At 36.8% G+C, this 14378-nt stretch overlaps 2 protein-coding genes across 3 annotated transcripts; one reads left to right on the top strand and one right to left on the bottom strand.

The window, feature by feature from the left end:
• Window positions 1–5697: 5697 nt before the first annotated feature.
• Window positions 5698–10278, top strand: LOC137734124 (serine/threonine-protein kinase D6PK). 2 transcript variants are annotated; one of them, XM_068473413.1, is made up of 3 exons: window positions 5698–5993; window positions 6689–8142; window positions 9334–10278. In XM_068473413.1, exons 2-3 carry the CDS (start codon window positions 6734–6736, stop codon window positions 10205–10207), a joined length of 2283 nt encoding a protein of 760 aa, XP_068329514.1. In that variant the 5' UTR covers window positions 5698–5993; window positions 6689–6733; the 3' UTR covers window positions 10208–10278. The 2 variants fall into 2 exon arrangements, with proteins under 2 accessions (XP_068329514.1, XP_068329513.1); XM_068473412.1 differs by having other exon boundaries at window positions 5698–6036.
• Window positions 10279–12302: 2024 nt separating this feature from the next.
• LOC137734644 (uncharacterized) lies at window positions 12303–13193 on the bottom strand. The gene is made up of 3 exons (XM_068473897.1): window positions 13100–13193; window positions 12872–12996; window positions 12303–12766 (listed from the first exon to the last, which is right to left on the bottom strand). Exons 1-3 carry the CDS (start codon window positions 13179–13181, stop codon window positions 12539–12541), a joined length of 435 nt encoding a protein of 144 aa, XP_068329998.1. The 5' UTR covers window positions 13182–13193; the 3' UTR covers window positions 12303–12538.
• Between the last annotated feature and the right edge of the window lie 1185 nt (window positions 13194–14378).

Genomic DNA, 14378 nt, shown 5'->3' with positions numbered 1-14378 from the left:
ACTTTCAAACCTCTAATTTCCCAACTTTTCAAAAAGCAAGGAACAAATGTAAGCCCTACATAAGATTACAATACACTTCCTTTTTGGATTAGTGTTTTGTTTTGTATGAAACTTTAGCATTTGTTTAATTTAAGTAGTAAAGTATTGAGAGCTAATCATTTAGATCACTAATGTATGAAATTTATGGGATTGGTGCTCCACATGACAACTTGCCAAGCTCAATTCATCGTCACCACCAAACCACAAAAAGCTTTCCTATCATGATACACATCATCCATTCATATTTTTGCCACATCATTTTCTAATAAAATATTTGTTTACATCATTTTTCTAATGTACGTTTGTAAGATCCCACGTCGCGCAAGGGAGTAATCCTTATATGTATATTCTCATCCCTACTTAGCACGAGACCTTTTGGGAGCTCACTGGCTTCGGGTTCCGAGAGAACTCCGAAGTTAAGCGAGTAGCGCGTTGCACCCAGAAACCCCCTACCCCTCCCTCCTCTACTAGATTTTATTAATAATATTAAGAAAAAAGAAAAAGTGAAACAAGCAGGGAAACTAGGCTAATACCCACTAAAAACAATTAATGAAAACACCATGTTCTAGTAAGAATTCTTCAGCTATACTAATATATATTCGACTTGTATTGAATTTAAAAATAAAAAAAAAATGTATACAAGCGGGTGAATTTGAAGCTGTGACTTCGGATGCAAGAAATATTCTTAATCAACTAGACGGAGATTTGGAAAGAATATTCTTAATCAATACATCTTCGTAAAATGTGGTCAAACTTGTACAAAAGTTGTAGTGACTAGTGAGGCCATGGTATGAATATTGGAGTTCACAATGGCGCCGCACTTCACGTCTTTGTGATGAATTTGATCCTTTCTTCACTCTTCAGTAATAATTCATCACGTCAATTATTAACCAAAATAAATCACGATTTCATCTAGTCTTAAATAAACCATCATTATATAGGTAGTTCACTCAACATTTAAGTGATTTATTAGTTAATACGATGTTAATTACTTGTTTCAATCACTTCAAAAATATCATCATACATGTCAAACTGTTTATTTTATTTATTTATTATTATTATTTTTTTTTGTCTTCACCAAAACAATTTCATGGAAAATGGCTCAATTAATTCGCTTTTGCTAGGCATGCCACATGGCTGATATTGGTTTTTTTTTTTTTTTTTAACAAACTATAGTATCTACATTAAGGATGAATATTTATATTATTATTTACAAGTGAACAGGAATACCAGTAAACCGTAGTACTAAGTGGAAGTTAAAGAATGTATTATTATATATTCGAGATTAAGATTGTCGTTGGCATAAAAAGAGAAATACTCTTGGCGTGTCTGAAATGTCTTTTTCATTTGACACAGATAAAAACATAGAAATGAAGTCCTTCAATTCTGCATGAATCATATGAATGTGACGTATCATGGTGGTGGCTGCATCACGTTGGACATAAACTGATGAGCATATATGACAGAAAATGACTTATAATATGTAAATGTGTGCCTTCGAATGTACATAATCGAAAAATTGTAGGAAGCTAGTTAATTCTTGTAGGAGGAACAAACCATCAAGTTAACCCGACAACTCAAAATATTTTTCTAATTGATAAAAAAATAAATAAATTAAAATCCGTTACTAGCTAACCATCAATATTTATTGATTGAAATTTTATTAATTTTCAGTTTTTAATCAAAGTTTTTGACTTTTGTCCACGTCACTATTTTTGTTTGAATATATATTTTTTTTAATAGAAACAACATTTATTTTGAATAAAACTCAAATAAGATACAAATCTTGATAGAGGACACCTCGTATGGTTTTAAAGGGTTCCTCAACCCAAACTTTTGGTTCATTGAAAATTAAACTGGACTTAACAAGGCGATGAGCCACTACATTGCAATTCCGTTGAATATACTCGAGTGAACTATCCTGAAAACTAGAGAGGAGTTCTTGGATATCATTTGCCACGAACCCAAAAGTTTTATTGAAAAATATTTATTTGTGTCTGTGTTTATAATGTACCCTTGAATTTTGTCCCATTATATTTATTTCATGTTTTTTGGTATATGCCCATTTTCTTGTATTTTTTTTGTATGTACCCGTGCTTGATTTCATTGTTTTTTAAGTATTATGCGTACATTGTTTATTATGAATGAATCTTGAGTACATTGTTTTTATATGCATGCATAGAGGGCAGGATCTATATACGAACCATGGTGGTCCCGAGACCTTATGAAGATCGGGAGAAACGATTGTGAAGGACCTCAAAGTACCACTCTAAACCCTAGACGGAGCTCTTAGGAGAACTAGACGAGCTAAATTATGGTGAAAAATAATAATTATTAGGTATAAGAGCCACTATTAGCTAGGTTTATTCGCCGGCGTAAAAAAATTTTGTGGTGGTAAATAGAACGGTCAAGTCAAAATGAAGAAGATGGGTTTTGTACCTTACTTCTGTTTTTTTCCAAACGTTGTCGTTTGCCCTTTTTCTACTTTGGACTCACCATCTTGGCATCTTCTAGCCTAACCAAGGCCAAGCATGGTAACTCACATAACCTCATTACATATGAACACTTTAATTCAAAAAATACCTGACATTATATATTTGAAATACACATAATAATAGTTATAAAAAGTTATTGAAAAAGTTAAAAAAAAATTATGGTCCCAACTTGGGACCAGTTATGTATATTGTAATAAGTTATAATTTTTCTTGATTTCATCATAATAAAACCCGTCTCTCGATAGTTATAATTGTCAGTGAGTACAAAAATATGGAAGGAATAAAATACTTGATGCCCAAAGAATCCTATTTCGGAAATACAACATTTATTAAGGATAAATAAGTCAATAAACAATATTTTTAACTAAATTTTTATTAAGTAATAACCTCTAAAGTTATAAAATTGGTTTGGACCCAATTGTATAACCTAGGTTTAATTGTATTAAGAAAAACAAAGGAGAGGAGGGGTTAGCATACACGTGACAAGAAAGAGTTCCAAGCAACTGCAATTTTACGGTGTAGCAACTACCAGTGGTGGTGGAACACAAACACAGAGAGAAGAATCACACCACTCACAGACCTTCTTTTTTTTTTTTTTTTTTTTATATCGATATTTTTACACTAAGAGGAGGGAAAAAAATTGAATCACTAACAGACTTTGAACTCGTTTGGATGTATTTTTAAAATGACTGAAAGTGTTTTTGGTGAAAATGTTTCTAGTTACAATCTTTAGTAAAAATGTAAGGGCTCGTTTGGATGTTTTTTAAAATGACTAAAAACGTTTTTAAATAAAATATTTTTGGATTCCAAAAGCACTTTAAGTGTTTTCTCCAAGAAGCACCAGTTACGTGCTTCTTTTAGAAAACACTTTAAGTGCTTTTCAAGGATTTACTAGTATTTTTTTCTAAGGATTGCTTTAAAAAATATTTTCACTAAAAGCGATTTCAGTTATTTTAAAAGCACATCCAAACGTGCTCTAAGTAAATCCCGGAAAAAACATTTAAAATGCTTCTTGGAAGAAGCACATAATTGATGCTTCTTGCAGAAAGCACTTTGCAGAAAGCACTTCAAGTGCTCTTGAAACCCAAAAATTTTTTTTATAAAAACATTTTTAATCATTTTTAAAACACATCCAAACGAACCATTTGTTAGCATTTTCAGTCGTCGTTTTATTTTTCCAGTCATGGTTTTAATTCCCCAAATAAGACCGTCATTTATGCCTTTTGTTAATTATTGACTTGAGAAGCCTTGCCATGCACGCAGTGATCGACATGCACGCCGAAACTCATTCGTTTTCTTCTCTTTCCTAATTTTCTTTTGACCCTAATATATCTTTTGGATTTTTGTAATTAGGGTTTATGTATATTTAAAAAGCCCAATTTTTTTTAATTCTTACAAATGTAAGAAAACAAATAAAAATGCCAAATTTCTTGGTCTCATCGTCCCCCTCTCTCTCCCCTCCTCTGCTTCCCCATTTTCCTGTCGCCATCACCACCAAATCGAGTTGCGGCGCAGCATCTCGGTATCGATCGTGCGGAGGAGAGGGTGCAAAAAATTTGTCACAATTTCGTAAGTTCTTGTGTTTTTACAGAGAATCCAAAATGGGGTTTTTTTATTTTTTTTATTTTTTATTTATTTTTTTATTTTTTTGCGCTAGGGAGTTTGTAGCTGTGCGGTGGAAGGGGAAGCGGGATGGTGGATGGTAGAGGTGGGACATCTTTGCCGCCCTCCCATTGCATTTTGGAGGGTCGGAGAGTCTGGCCAGCACCAAGGTAGACAGCTCCAACATTACCCTGAAAAAAGGTAATCATTACATTTTGGAGCAAAAACTCCTTGTCTTCTTTTTGAATCTAACAATTACGGTCTGGTGATATTCATTTTCTCTTAGAAGTGAGAGGTCTTAGGTTCGAATCTCGTGAATGGTAAATTCGATACCAAATTAAGATGTTCATTGTGTGGCTTAGTCGAACTCCCTCTTCCGGTAATGTAAAAATATCAATGACCACGCACTCTTCTCCTTCTTTTTCGATGGCTAGCGTTTTTTAATTGATTACCCAATATATTTGTATTATTTTTCCATTTTTAAATGTAATATAGTTTTCCATGAAGCTATTGTCTCCTTAATCACTCAAGTATGATTGGTTTTGGTACACGCATAAAGCCATATCACCATACAAATAATCCAAAGCCATACCACAATACAAATCATCCAAATAATAAGAGAGAAATCATAACATGATTGTATTTGCACCACTCCCAAATTCATCCAAAAAAGAAAACTATTTTTTAGTCAAGATGATCCTTGAGATTGATATAATTCTTCATTTTGATATTTGAGATTTGAAATCAATAGAAGTGGTTCATGAGTTTGTTCATCATCAATCATTTTGGTCATTCCATAAAAGTTCTGTTAAATAAGGATCAATTATATTCCTATTTAACGGAGATTTATTATGGAATGATCAAAATAATTGATGATGGACAAACTTAAGGACCAATTCTATCAATTTCAAATCTCAGTGACCAAATTAAGGAGTTTTCCCAACCTAATTATGTGACCAATAAGAAATAAGCACGTTCATCAACACGTGAGTAATAATCCAATCATCAACAACCACATTATTGGTTTATAAAATTTGTTTTAAAAATTAGGTAATGCTAGAGAGACTAAATATGCAGACAAAATTTTGTAAACTAAATGACATGAAAGTACATGATTGGATTATTATTTAAGTGTTGATAAACGTGCTCATTCCTGTTAGTGACACATTATTTAATTTACAAATTTTGTATACAAATTTAGTGTCTCTAACATTTCTACTTAAAAATTGAGTCTTCTTAGTATTATTTAAAAAAAAAAAAAAACATTTATCCAAATACAAAACCACAACAATACACGCGCAGGAAAAAGCGTGTGGTCATTTTCACAGCCAAAGAGACTGACGAGGGACGATTCTGGTAGTGCGATGCGATGTGAGCGGCGCGAGAAGACGGGGAGAGAGAGAGAGAGCAAGAGTCACCATCTCTGAAAAAGAAGTGTAGTTTAAAGAAGGAACACGCGCGGGTCCCACTCTCCTCTGCCGGGCCGGCCCCACTCTCTCTCCCTCTAGCACTCTAGAGCCTCTCGCTCCTCAGTCAGCAGCTTACTACTAAAGTGCGCGCAGCCCACCTACAAAAAAGCAAAAGCTGTTTAATTACAACCACCATAATCACATAGATCACAGAGACCAGAGAGAGAGAGAGAGAGAGAGAGAAACAGCTCTAGAGAGAGAAAAGTTAGAGAGAGAGAGCTCTGGTCTCGCTTTGGCTCCCCGAAATTGCAAAAAATAAGGAAAAAAAGTGAAGGAAGAAAAAAACCTCGGCATTTGATTAATAGCTAACCCTTGCCATTTTCGTTGTTGTTGGTCACAGGGCCTTCCGGCTTCCGCAGGTGTAAATGTTCGACTTCGTTTTGCTCTGGTGCGTTTGCCATTGTGATTCTTCTGCGTTTGCAATTTTGAATGTAATTCTGCTCCTCTCTCTGCTCTCACTATCTACGGATTCCACATTCTCTGTCTCTCTTTTTCTTTCCAAAAATATTTGTTGGGTTTATTGGAAATGAAGGTTTGCTGTGTTGAGCTTGTGGGTTTTTTTTTTTGGTTATAAATTTGGTTGCTTCTTCTATGTACTTTGTGTGTAATTTGTATTTAACTTGATATATGTAAAGGTGTACTTTTGGTGTAATTGTGGTTGAGTGGGAGTGAAGTTAGGAATTTGAGGAGGTGAGGGTTATGGAAAATTTTGACAATTGGGGTTTCATGATTGAATGGCTTTTGTGGTTTAATTCACATTCCCAATTTGTCTCCTTTATTCAAATTCAACTTTTTTTTAGTTTTGTGTTCAAATTTGTGCTAGTTAATGTCGTATTTCCGTGTTATTGAATATATAGAAGAAGAAATCAAACACCAGCACCTGGCATTGTAAATGGATCTTTATTTTTTCATTGAATATTCTTTGTATTAGCGCTTTCGTAAAAGAAGTTTGCATGCTGTTCATATGCAATTTCTGATAAAGATGGAATGGAATTGAAGTATTGTTTTTGGACTGCTTACACATTAAGATCTGACTGTATATGCGAAGAATTCATGTAAGCTAAATCTAGATTGACTTTGCAGATTATTCGTTCCAAGAATTTTCTATGAGATACGTGGTTATCAGGCATGGAGAGGGTTTCGGAATCAAAGGTGCTTCCTAAAAAGTTTCCCGTGGGAGTTGAGGTGATTTATTCACGTTCGACCTCAACAAGAGGAGTGGATCACTTGTCAAATGTGCGCTCTGGTTTGGCAAGAGAAGATGTTGCTTCTACTAGAGACAGGGGTCAGTTATCCAATGGGCGCTTAGGCTTGGTGAGAGAAGAAATTGCATTGGCAAGGCAAATGGCTGAGTTGTCAAATGTGCATTCTGTTATGGTAAAAGATGGGAGATTTAATGCACAGGAGTCTCGAGATTCTGACTCGCCCATACCTTTAAGAACAAGGAAAGGAAAGGTCTCTTTGCCAGAAGAGGAAGAACTTTTGTCTGGCTCTCTCACATTCAAGGGAAGTATAGATTCATTTGATGAAGGTGGTCCTAGTTTTTTCGCCGGGGTTAGTCACCCTCCAGAACCTGTTGATATGGATCTAATGAAACCAGTGTATGTACCGATTGGTCAGAATAAGTCCGACGCTGGATGCTTGATGAAGAGCTTATCTGTGAAAGGCCCTTTTCTAGAAGATCTTTCCCCCCGGGTTCCTGCTAAGAAACCAAGTCCAACTGTTCTTTCCCCTTCTGAAAGCTTGCTTGAAGAACCCAACGACATAGGTGCACTGTCTCCACCATTTGCGGTTCAGCGTGCATCACAGAATACAGATAATTCACTCATTCCTCCAGATTCCGAGGAGAAGGAGTGTGTTTGGGATGCTTCTTTGCCTCCGAGTGGTAATGTAAGTCCACTTAGTAGCATTGATAGTGCTTGTGTTGTCACTGCTATGAGCATTGCCAATAGCTGCGCTAGTACATATAGGAGTGATGCAATCACTAGTGATGGCATGCTTAGTTTTGAGAGAAATGGTGAAAGTACCAAAGGGAGTGTTAGAGGGGATTCACTTGAGAGTGCAAAAACTAGTGTTAGTCGAGCAAGTGTTAGTAGTGGCGTTAGTGATGACAGCAACTGGAGCAACCTTACTGGGAGTGCTAATAAGCCCCATAAAGGAAATGATCCTAGGTGGAAGGCGATTCTTGCTATTCGAGTTAGGGATGGGATTTTGGGTATGAGCCATTTTAGATTACTCAAACGGCTTGGTTGTGGTGATATTGGTAGTGTCTATCTTTCAGAACTAAGTGGAACCCGCTGTTATTTCGCAATGAAAGTAATGGACAAGGCATCCCTTGCAAGCAGGAAGAAGTTGACTAGGGCTCAGACAGAACGGGAGATTTTGCAACTGCTGGACCATCCATTCCTTCCAACTTTATATACACATTTTGAGACCGACAGGTTCTGCTGTTTGGTCATGGAATATTGTCCAGGTGGTGATCTGCACACTCTGAGGCAACGACAACCTGGAAAGCACTTCTCAGAGTATGCTGCGAGGTATGGCTTTAATTTCTGATGCATTTTTTCATACTTTACTGTTCCTTATTTTCATCAAGAAGGTAGCCTCCTATCTATATCATTGTTAATATTTCTTTCTCTGTGGAGATCTCTATCTTTTTGTGTTTATGATGTTGCCTCTTTTGGAGTTTTCCTACATGGGAATTTTTTAATTGCAATTGATCTAGTTTTTTCTGCCACAAATGTCTTTTTGTTATGCTTCTTCACGGCTTGTATATGTTTCTTCAATAGAGATTTAGATTTAGAGATAGTTTCATATCTTTGATGGTTCTCATGCTTTTAACAGTACTTTTCTGTATTTTGCATGCAATCATCAATCTCCATTCTCACCGACAGTAAATAAGAAATGAAAAATAGTAAACTTCTATACCACAGAGTTGTGACACGGTAGGGGGGGGGTGTTTTATTGGAACTCTAGGACATCTCGTCCACTGTCTTTTACTTGTCTCTTGTTACTGGCATTTTTGTTTCCTATAACTAACATTGTCATACTCCTCATTTACTTTGTGTTTGAATCCAAATACTGTGCAAAAGTTCACAAATTTTCTACCATAAAATATAATTGACTAAAAGGCTGAATAACATATTGAAGTATTGATCGTTGTAGGTTTGGCTGTTTATGCTTGGATTGGAAGCCTTTTTGAATCTAAAGAGTATGTAGAATAATGAATGAAGTATAAACAATTATAACGAAAACAAGATATGAACACAACATCATTGAACGTATTGCTCTTCATGCTTGGCTTGGACCTTTTGTCAATGTATAAGAAAATACCCTGTGCCCTCAATGACATGTTTTTGTACAACCTTGATCTATCCAATCTAGAAATACTTGAATCAATGATTTGGAAGTTGAAGCATTCAACCAAATGTTGCCTTTTGCCCCCCTTTCCTAGGGGACTTTTAAATGCATAGGATCCCCGATGTGCGATTGCAAGTCCATATATTTGAAATGCAATCACAAATCAAAATTCTCATTCCATATATGGCCTACAGTTCCTTCATCTACTATTTTTAAATGAAACATGGATTACGCAGTTCAATAAGACGCAGATTGGATGCAGTATAATTTATCATATTTGAGAATGTTGTTCTGTTTTATATTGTGCGGCAGATGTATTATAAATAGTAGACAGGCAGTAATATACTTGTCTATCTTTGTTCTTGTAGATTCTATGCTGCGGAGGTTCTGTTGGCACTAGAGTATCTACACATGCTTGGAGTTGTCTACAGGGACTTAAAACCTGAAAATGTGCTTGTTCGTGACGATGGCCACATAATGCTCTCTGACTTTGATCTTTCACTGAGATGCTCTGTTTCACCGACCCTGATAAGAACTTCATATGATTCGGATCCCTCCAAACGAGGAGCAGGTGCATTCTGCGTCCAGCCTGCATGTATTGAGCCGTCATCAGTATGCATTCAGCCTTCATGTTTTATCCCTAGGTTCTTCCCTCAGAAAAGCAAGAAGAGCCGAAAGCCTCGAGCTGAGCCGGGGTTTGCCACCAATGCACTTCCAGAGCTTGTTGCTGAGCCTACTCAAGCTCGGTCCATGTCTTTTGTTGGAACCCATGAATACCTAGCCCCTGAAATTATTAAGGGAGAAGGCCATGGTAGTGCAGTTGATTGGTGGACGTTTGGTATATTCTTGCATGAATTACTGTATGGTAAAACCCCTTTTAAAGGTTCAGGAAACCGTGCTACACTGTTCAATGTGGTGGGGCAGCAACTTAAATTCCCAGATTCCCCCGCAACTAGTTATGCAAGCCGCGATCTAATTCGGGGTTTGCTGGTGAAAGAGCCACAGCACCGGCTTGGGGTGAAAAGGGGTGCAACTGAGATCAAACAGCATCCCTTCTTCGAAGGTGTAAATTGGGCTCTAATACGATGCAGCACACCACCAGAAGTACCAAGACCGATGGAAACTGAACTGCCAGTGAAATTTAACGCAGTCGAACCTGTTGGTGTCGGAAGCAACAGTAAAAGAATGGTTGGGGCAGACGTGAAGTCCGGGGGTAAATATCTAGACTTTGAGTTCTTTTAGTTTGGATCACAGGGTTATTGTGCTATCTTGTATTCGTACCCATCATTTAAATCCCAAAAGAGTATGCCTGATTCACTGTGTTCTCTGCTAATGAACTTAACTACCGCATAGAAAGAAAATCCCTGTTTTAATGGGGAAAACTGTTTAGTAAACTTATACAGCGACAGACTTTAGCTGGTTCGTTGATGGCCCCCTTTCAAAAGTTATCGGAATGGTACCAGTTTTAGTGTTTTGAGTAGGGATCTCATTATTTGCTAATACAATTGCTATGTGTTGAGACCCTGTCATTTTGTTTCTGTTGCACCTTGTTATTTCAAGTTGCAGGAAATGCAAGTAGAAGTGTTGGAAGGGACAGTCTGTGTTACGTGTTTATATAGCAGTATAAGTAATATGCACATTAACAAAATATAAGTATACAAGTTCATCTGAACTGGAATTTAATCCGAAAGATGAAACATTGTGACCGATGTTGATTCTTCACTGAATGATTGAGGAGTGATGTTCGGCGCTAACAACTGCGATCGGAAAGGGATGTTGATTGCGATCGGGGAGGCTCGTTGATGTGTGTTTATGTCCGGTTGAATATATTGGTTTAAAGGCGGGTACAGCATTCATTTGAAGCAATTTTCAAGGGTGTAATGCCAAAGGTTTAAAGGTCGAATATTGCCAATATATCCAATGACATTAACAACCAAAAAAAAAAAAAATGCACGTAAAAAAATAATTCAGGTGTTGTACCAAATCATCACTTGTTTCGAGCTCCTCGATAAGTGGTATGACGTGGAGCTCGAAATTTAGGAGTTCCGAGCCCTGTACGCGATGCGGCAAAAGTACAAGCACCCACTACTTGTTCCAGGCTGGGGCAAACCTTTACTGGGACGCCTACATGGTAATAATCCCAAAATTGGAAATATTATAAAATTCCGCAAATATAAAAATGCACACCACTATTCCCCAATACGGTCGTAGAACTAAGCGGTACATTTTCTAAGAACTCAAAGACTCATAGTCATGTTTATTTTAGAAAATGTTTTTTAACTAAAATAGTCTCTGAGATTTACTTGACTCTTTATTGTAGTCCTTAATATTTGAAATCGATGGAATTAGTCATTGAGTTTGTCCATAATCAATCATTTTAATCCTTACGTGAAAAATCTTCATAAAATAAGGATAAAATAACAAAAATACCCTCAAGTTTTGTCAAATCATTTTGGCCTATTGTTTATTATATTAAGGAAAATTTTGTCATTTTCATATTTATTTAACATAATTTTTACCGAATGACTGAAATGATTGATGGTAGACAAATCAATCTCAGAAACTACTTCTATTGATTTTCAAATCTCATGGACCAAAGTGAGGAGTAGGAAAATCTCAGGGATCTTTATATAAAATTAAAGCTCATGAACTCCACTTTTATTCTAGAAATTATGAGAAATAAGAGCCAAATACTCAACAAGAAACACCGTGAAAGCATCACAACCAGAAATTCAAGCTTTTCTTTTCCGTTTGGTGCTAACTTTTTGGAATAATTTATCGTGTTTCTTCCTTACAAGTGACTGTCATGAAATCATGTCCAGGTTTTTCAGCTACTCCCTTGGGTCAAATTATTCCAAGGCACAAGGTTCTGACAGAGAATTGTATTAATTTAAAACTACGCTACATGCTGGCCTGCACGGATGAAGATTTTGAGAAGAGGGTCAAGACTAGAGTGGAAGGGCGGCAAAGATTTGAATCTGGTGGCTTGAGTGAGGATGTTTATAATTCCGCCATGAGTTTTGACGATGACTCGCCTGATGACGGTGAGAGTGAGGCAGAACCAACCATGTTTGATGACGGTGAGGGTGAGACAGAATTAAGCATGCTTGATGACAGTGAAGAGTGAAGCAGAATTGTAAGTTGTTTACACAGAAGCCTTTACTTGCTCCTCTTTTGATTAATGCAATGCAAGACAAGCACTTACCAGTCTTCTGCTGGATAGTTATCGCATAAGATCTTTTAAAAAAACTGGTTTCGTTCAGGCTAGCATGTAAGAGATTGAAGTACATCACGAAAAGCCCGTATAAACTGAAATAGGTAAAGCGACACAAACAAGGAATAGAAAGACCTTAATCAGTAAAAAGCCACAACTCAGGTAAAGCTGATACAAAAGAGTTCAAATTAACGTAAAACTGAGATGTGCATTCCTTCGTCTAAGATCAAGAGTTTCTAAATAACAGAAAACCTATCGGGTTTTGGCATATCGCTTTTCTTATTCTAACCAACCTGGGGAAAGTTTTGACCCTAAAATGATCTAAAAACAAGCTCACAAGGATATGAAACCGTCTTCAACTACGCTGCTGATGGCGCAGTCGCACCATTTGCATAGACGGGGTGAAGCACGTGACCTTCCTTTGGCACAATATGCACCCACTTGCGTCCGCTGAGCTTGTGGTGTTCAAACTTAACAGAGCCTTCTTTCAGAGCAAAAAGGGTGTGATCCTTCCCTAAACCAACATAATTTCCAGGATGAAAACGGGTGCCTCTTTGGCGAACAATGATGTTTCCAGGTATCACTCTCTGCAACATAAACAGAATAACAACATTACAGTGATTCCAACGGAAGAATTAGACAAGCAATAACGAACTGTCCATTATGTTTCTTTATACACAACAGCCTCTCACCTCTCCGCCAAATTTCTTCACTCCAAGAAATTTGGGATTTGAATCTCGACCATTTTTGGTGGATCCAGCAGATTTTTTAGTAGCCCAGCGCCTAAAGGTCAAACTCAATCCTTCTGCCGTGACATCTAAAATTAGCACAGCAAGCAAAACATCAGGACTTAGAAGCAGAAACACAACATAATCATGCTACATTCTAGCACAACTCATTCAGTGATACCCAACTCGTACCAGAAGCACTGCTGTAGACGGGAGTATTCGTAACAATGTTCTTCAGACCCAACCTACTGCATATTGATGTTGCAAAATTCATCGTCTTCTTTTCCGGAATACTCGAGCTTGAAACCAAATCATTTCAGTTCACCGACATCAATGAGAACCCTCACCTTACATCTATTTATACATAAGTTGCATATCGAAGTGTAATTTTTCCAAAATTGGGTTTGCATACGCTCAAAAAATAACACCACAACAGCAACAAAACCTTATCCCACTAAGTGGGGTCGGCTATATGAATCCTAGAACGCCATTGCGCTCGGTTTTGTGCCATTTCTTCTACAAAAAGGCTTCAGATCGCCTTAAATTCCAACAAAAATTGGGGAACTATTTCAAGAGTGAAATTGAAACTTCCACAAGAGAAACCCAGTTACAAACAGTCAAGAAATGGAGATTCATATAATCTAATCACCACATAAACACCAGTCAGCGATCATGAATTCCAAACAGGAAATAGTTAAATAAACAAAAGAGCAATACCCAGAAACCAAAACATATTAAAATTGAAAAACATCAGAAGAAGATTAAGGCTTTATTATTTATTAATATTATTGAGTGAGAAGCCCAACCTGATTTTTCTGGAGTGTGGAGCTAAAGCTTCCTCTGGGTGAGCTTGAGATGCCACGAACGATGCGTGAGGGGAGACTGAAGAAGAAATGGTTTAGGGTTTTGGGTTGGGTATTTGGGTCATGGGCTAACGAATGCTGAAGGCGATTCACAAGAGAACCGCCCATAATTATATTTCACACAAAACTAGTAAAATCTTCATTAATCACAATAATAAACTCTTTTTTTTTTTGTAACTACCCATATTAAAATAAAAGTTGCATCATAAAAGTAAACATGACAAATTAATTAAACTTCTAAACTCTATGTAATCTGAATTCGAGTACATCATTTACTTGGTAGCTTTATGTTACTTCTTAATTCACTTTGCTCCCTCATTAAGATCTTTAGTCAAATCACACTCTGGGATATTCCTAGACTCAACTCCATTTTTACAAGGTTGGGATTTAAAAAAAAAAAACCTAGATATCAAACGGGCTCTTAATATTCAGTTTCAGTTTTTAATCGAAAGATTAACATCTAATATTCAGCCTTTTAACATGTTAGTGGAACGTAACGCAGGTCATATTCTTGATGACCAAAGGTTGAGTTAGTGAGAGGGATATTGGAAAGGTTATAGCTTTGCGACCAGAGCTCCTAGGATGCAACATTGTGAAAAAGCTCAAGG

The sequence above is a fragment of the Pyrus communis genome, chromosome 5, assembly GCF_963583255.1.
Source record: "Pyrus communis chromosome 5, drPyrComm1.1, whole genome shotgun sequence".
Lineage (NCBI taxonomy): Eukaryota > Viridiplantae > Streptophyta > Magnoliopsida > Rosales > Rosaceae > Pyrus > Pyrus communis.
Note: the sequence above shows the minus strand (reverse complement) of the source record. Positions and strands in the feature narration are given on the sequence as shown.

What these genes read in the sequence shown, in the direction of transcription:
- LOC137734124 (XM_068473413.1), top strand. Translation starts at nt 6,734, where the DNA reads ATGGAGAGGGTTTCGGAATCAAAGGTGCTTCCTAAAAAGTTTCCCGTG. An exon ending in TTCTCAGAGTATGCTGCGAG is followed by an intron (nt 8,143 to 9,333) that starts GTATGGCTTTAA and finishes TTGTTCTTGTAG; the next exon opens with ATTCTATGCTGCGGAGGTTC.
- LOC137734644 (XM_068473897.1), bottom strand. Translation starts at nt 13,181, where the DNA reads ATGAATTTTGCAACATCAATATGCAGTAGGTTGGGTCTGAAGAACATT. An exon ending in CGTCTACAGCAGTGCTTCTG is followed by an intron (nt 12,997 to 13,099) that starts GTACGAGTTGGG and finishes TGCTAATTTTAG; the next exon opens with ATGTCACGGCAGAAGGATTG. An exon ending in TGAAGAAATTTGGCGGAGAG is followed by an intron (nt 12,767 to 12,871) that starts GTGAGAGGCTGT and finishes TTTATGTTGCAG; the next exon opens with AGAGTGATACCTGGAAACAT.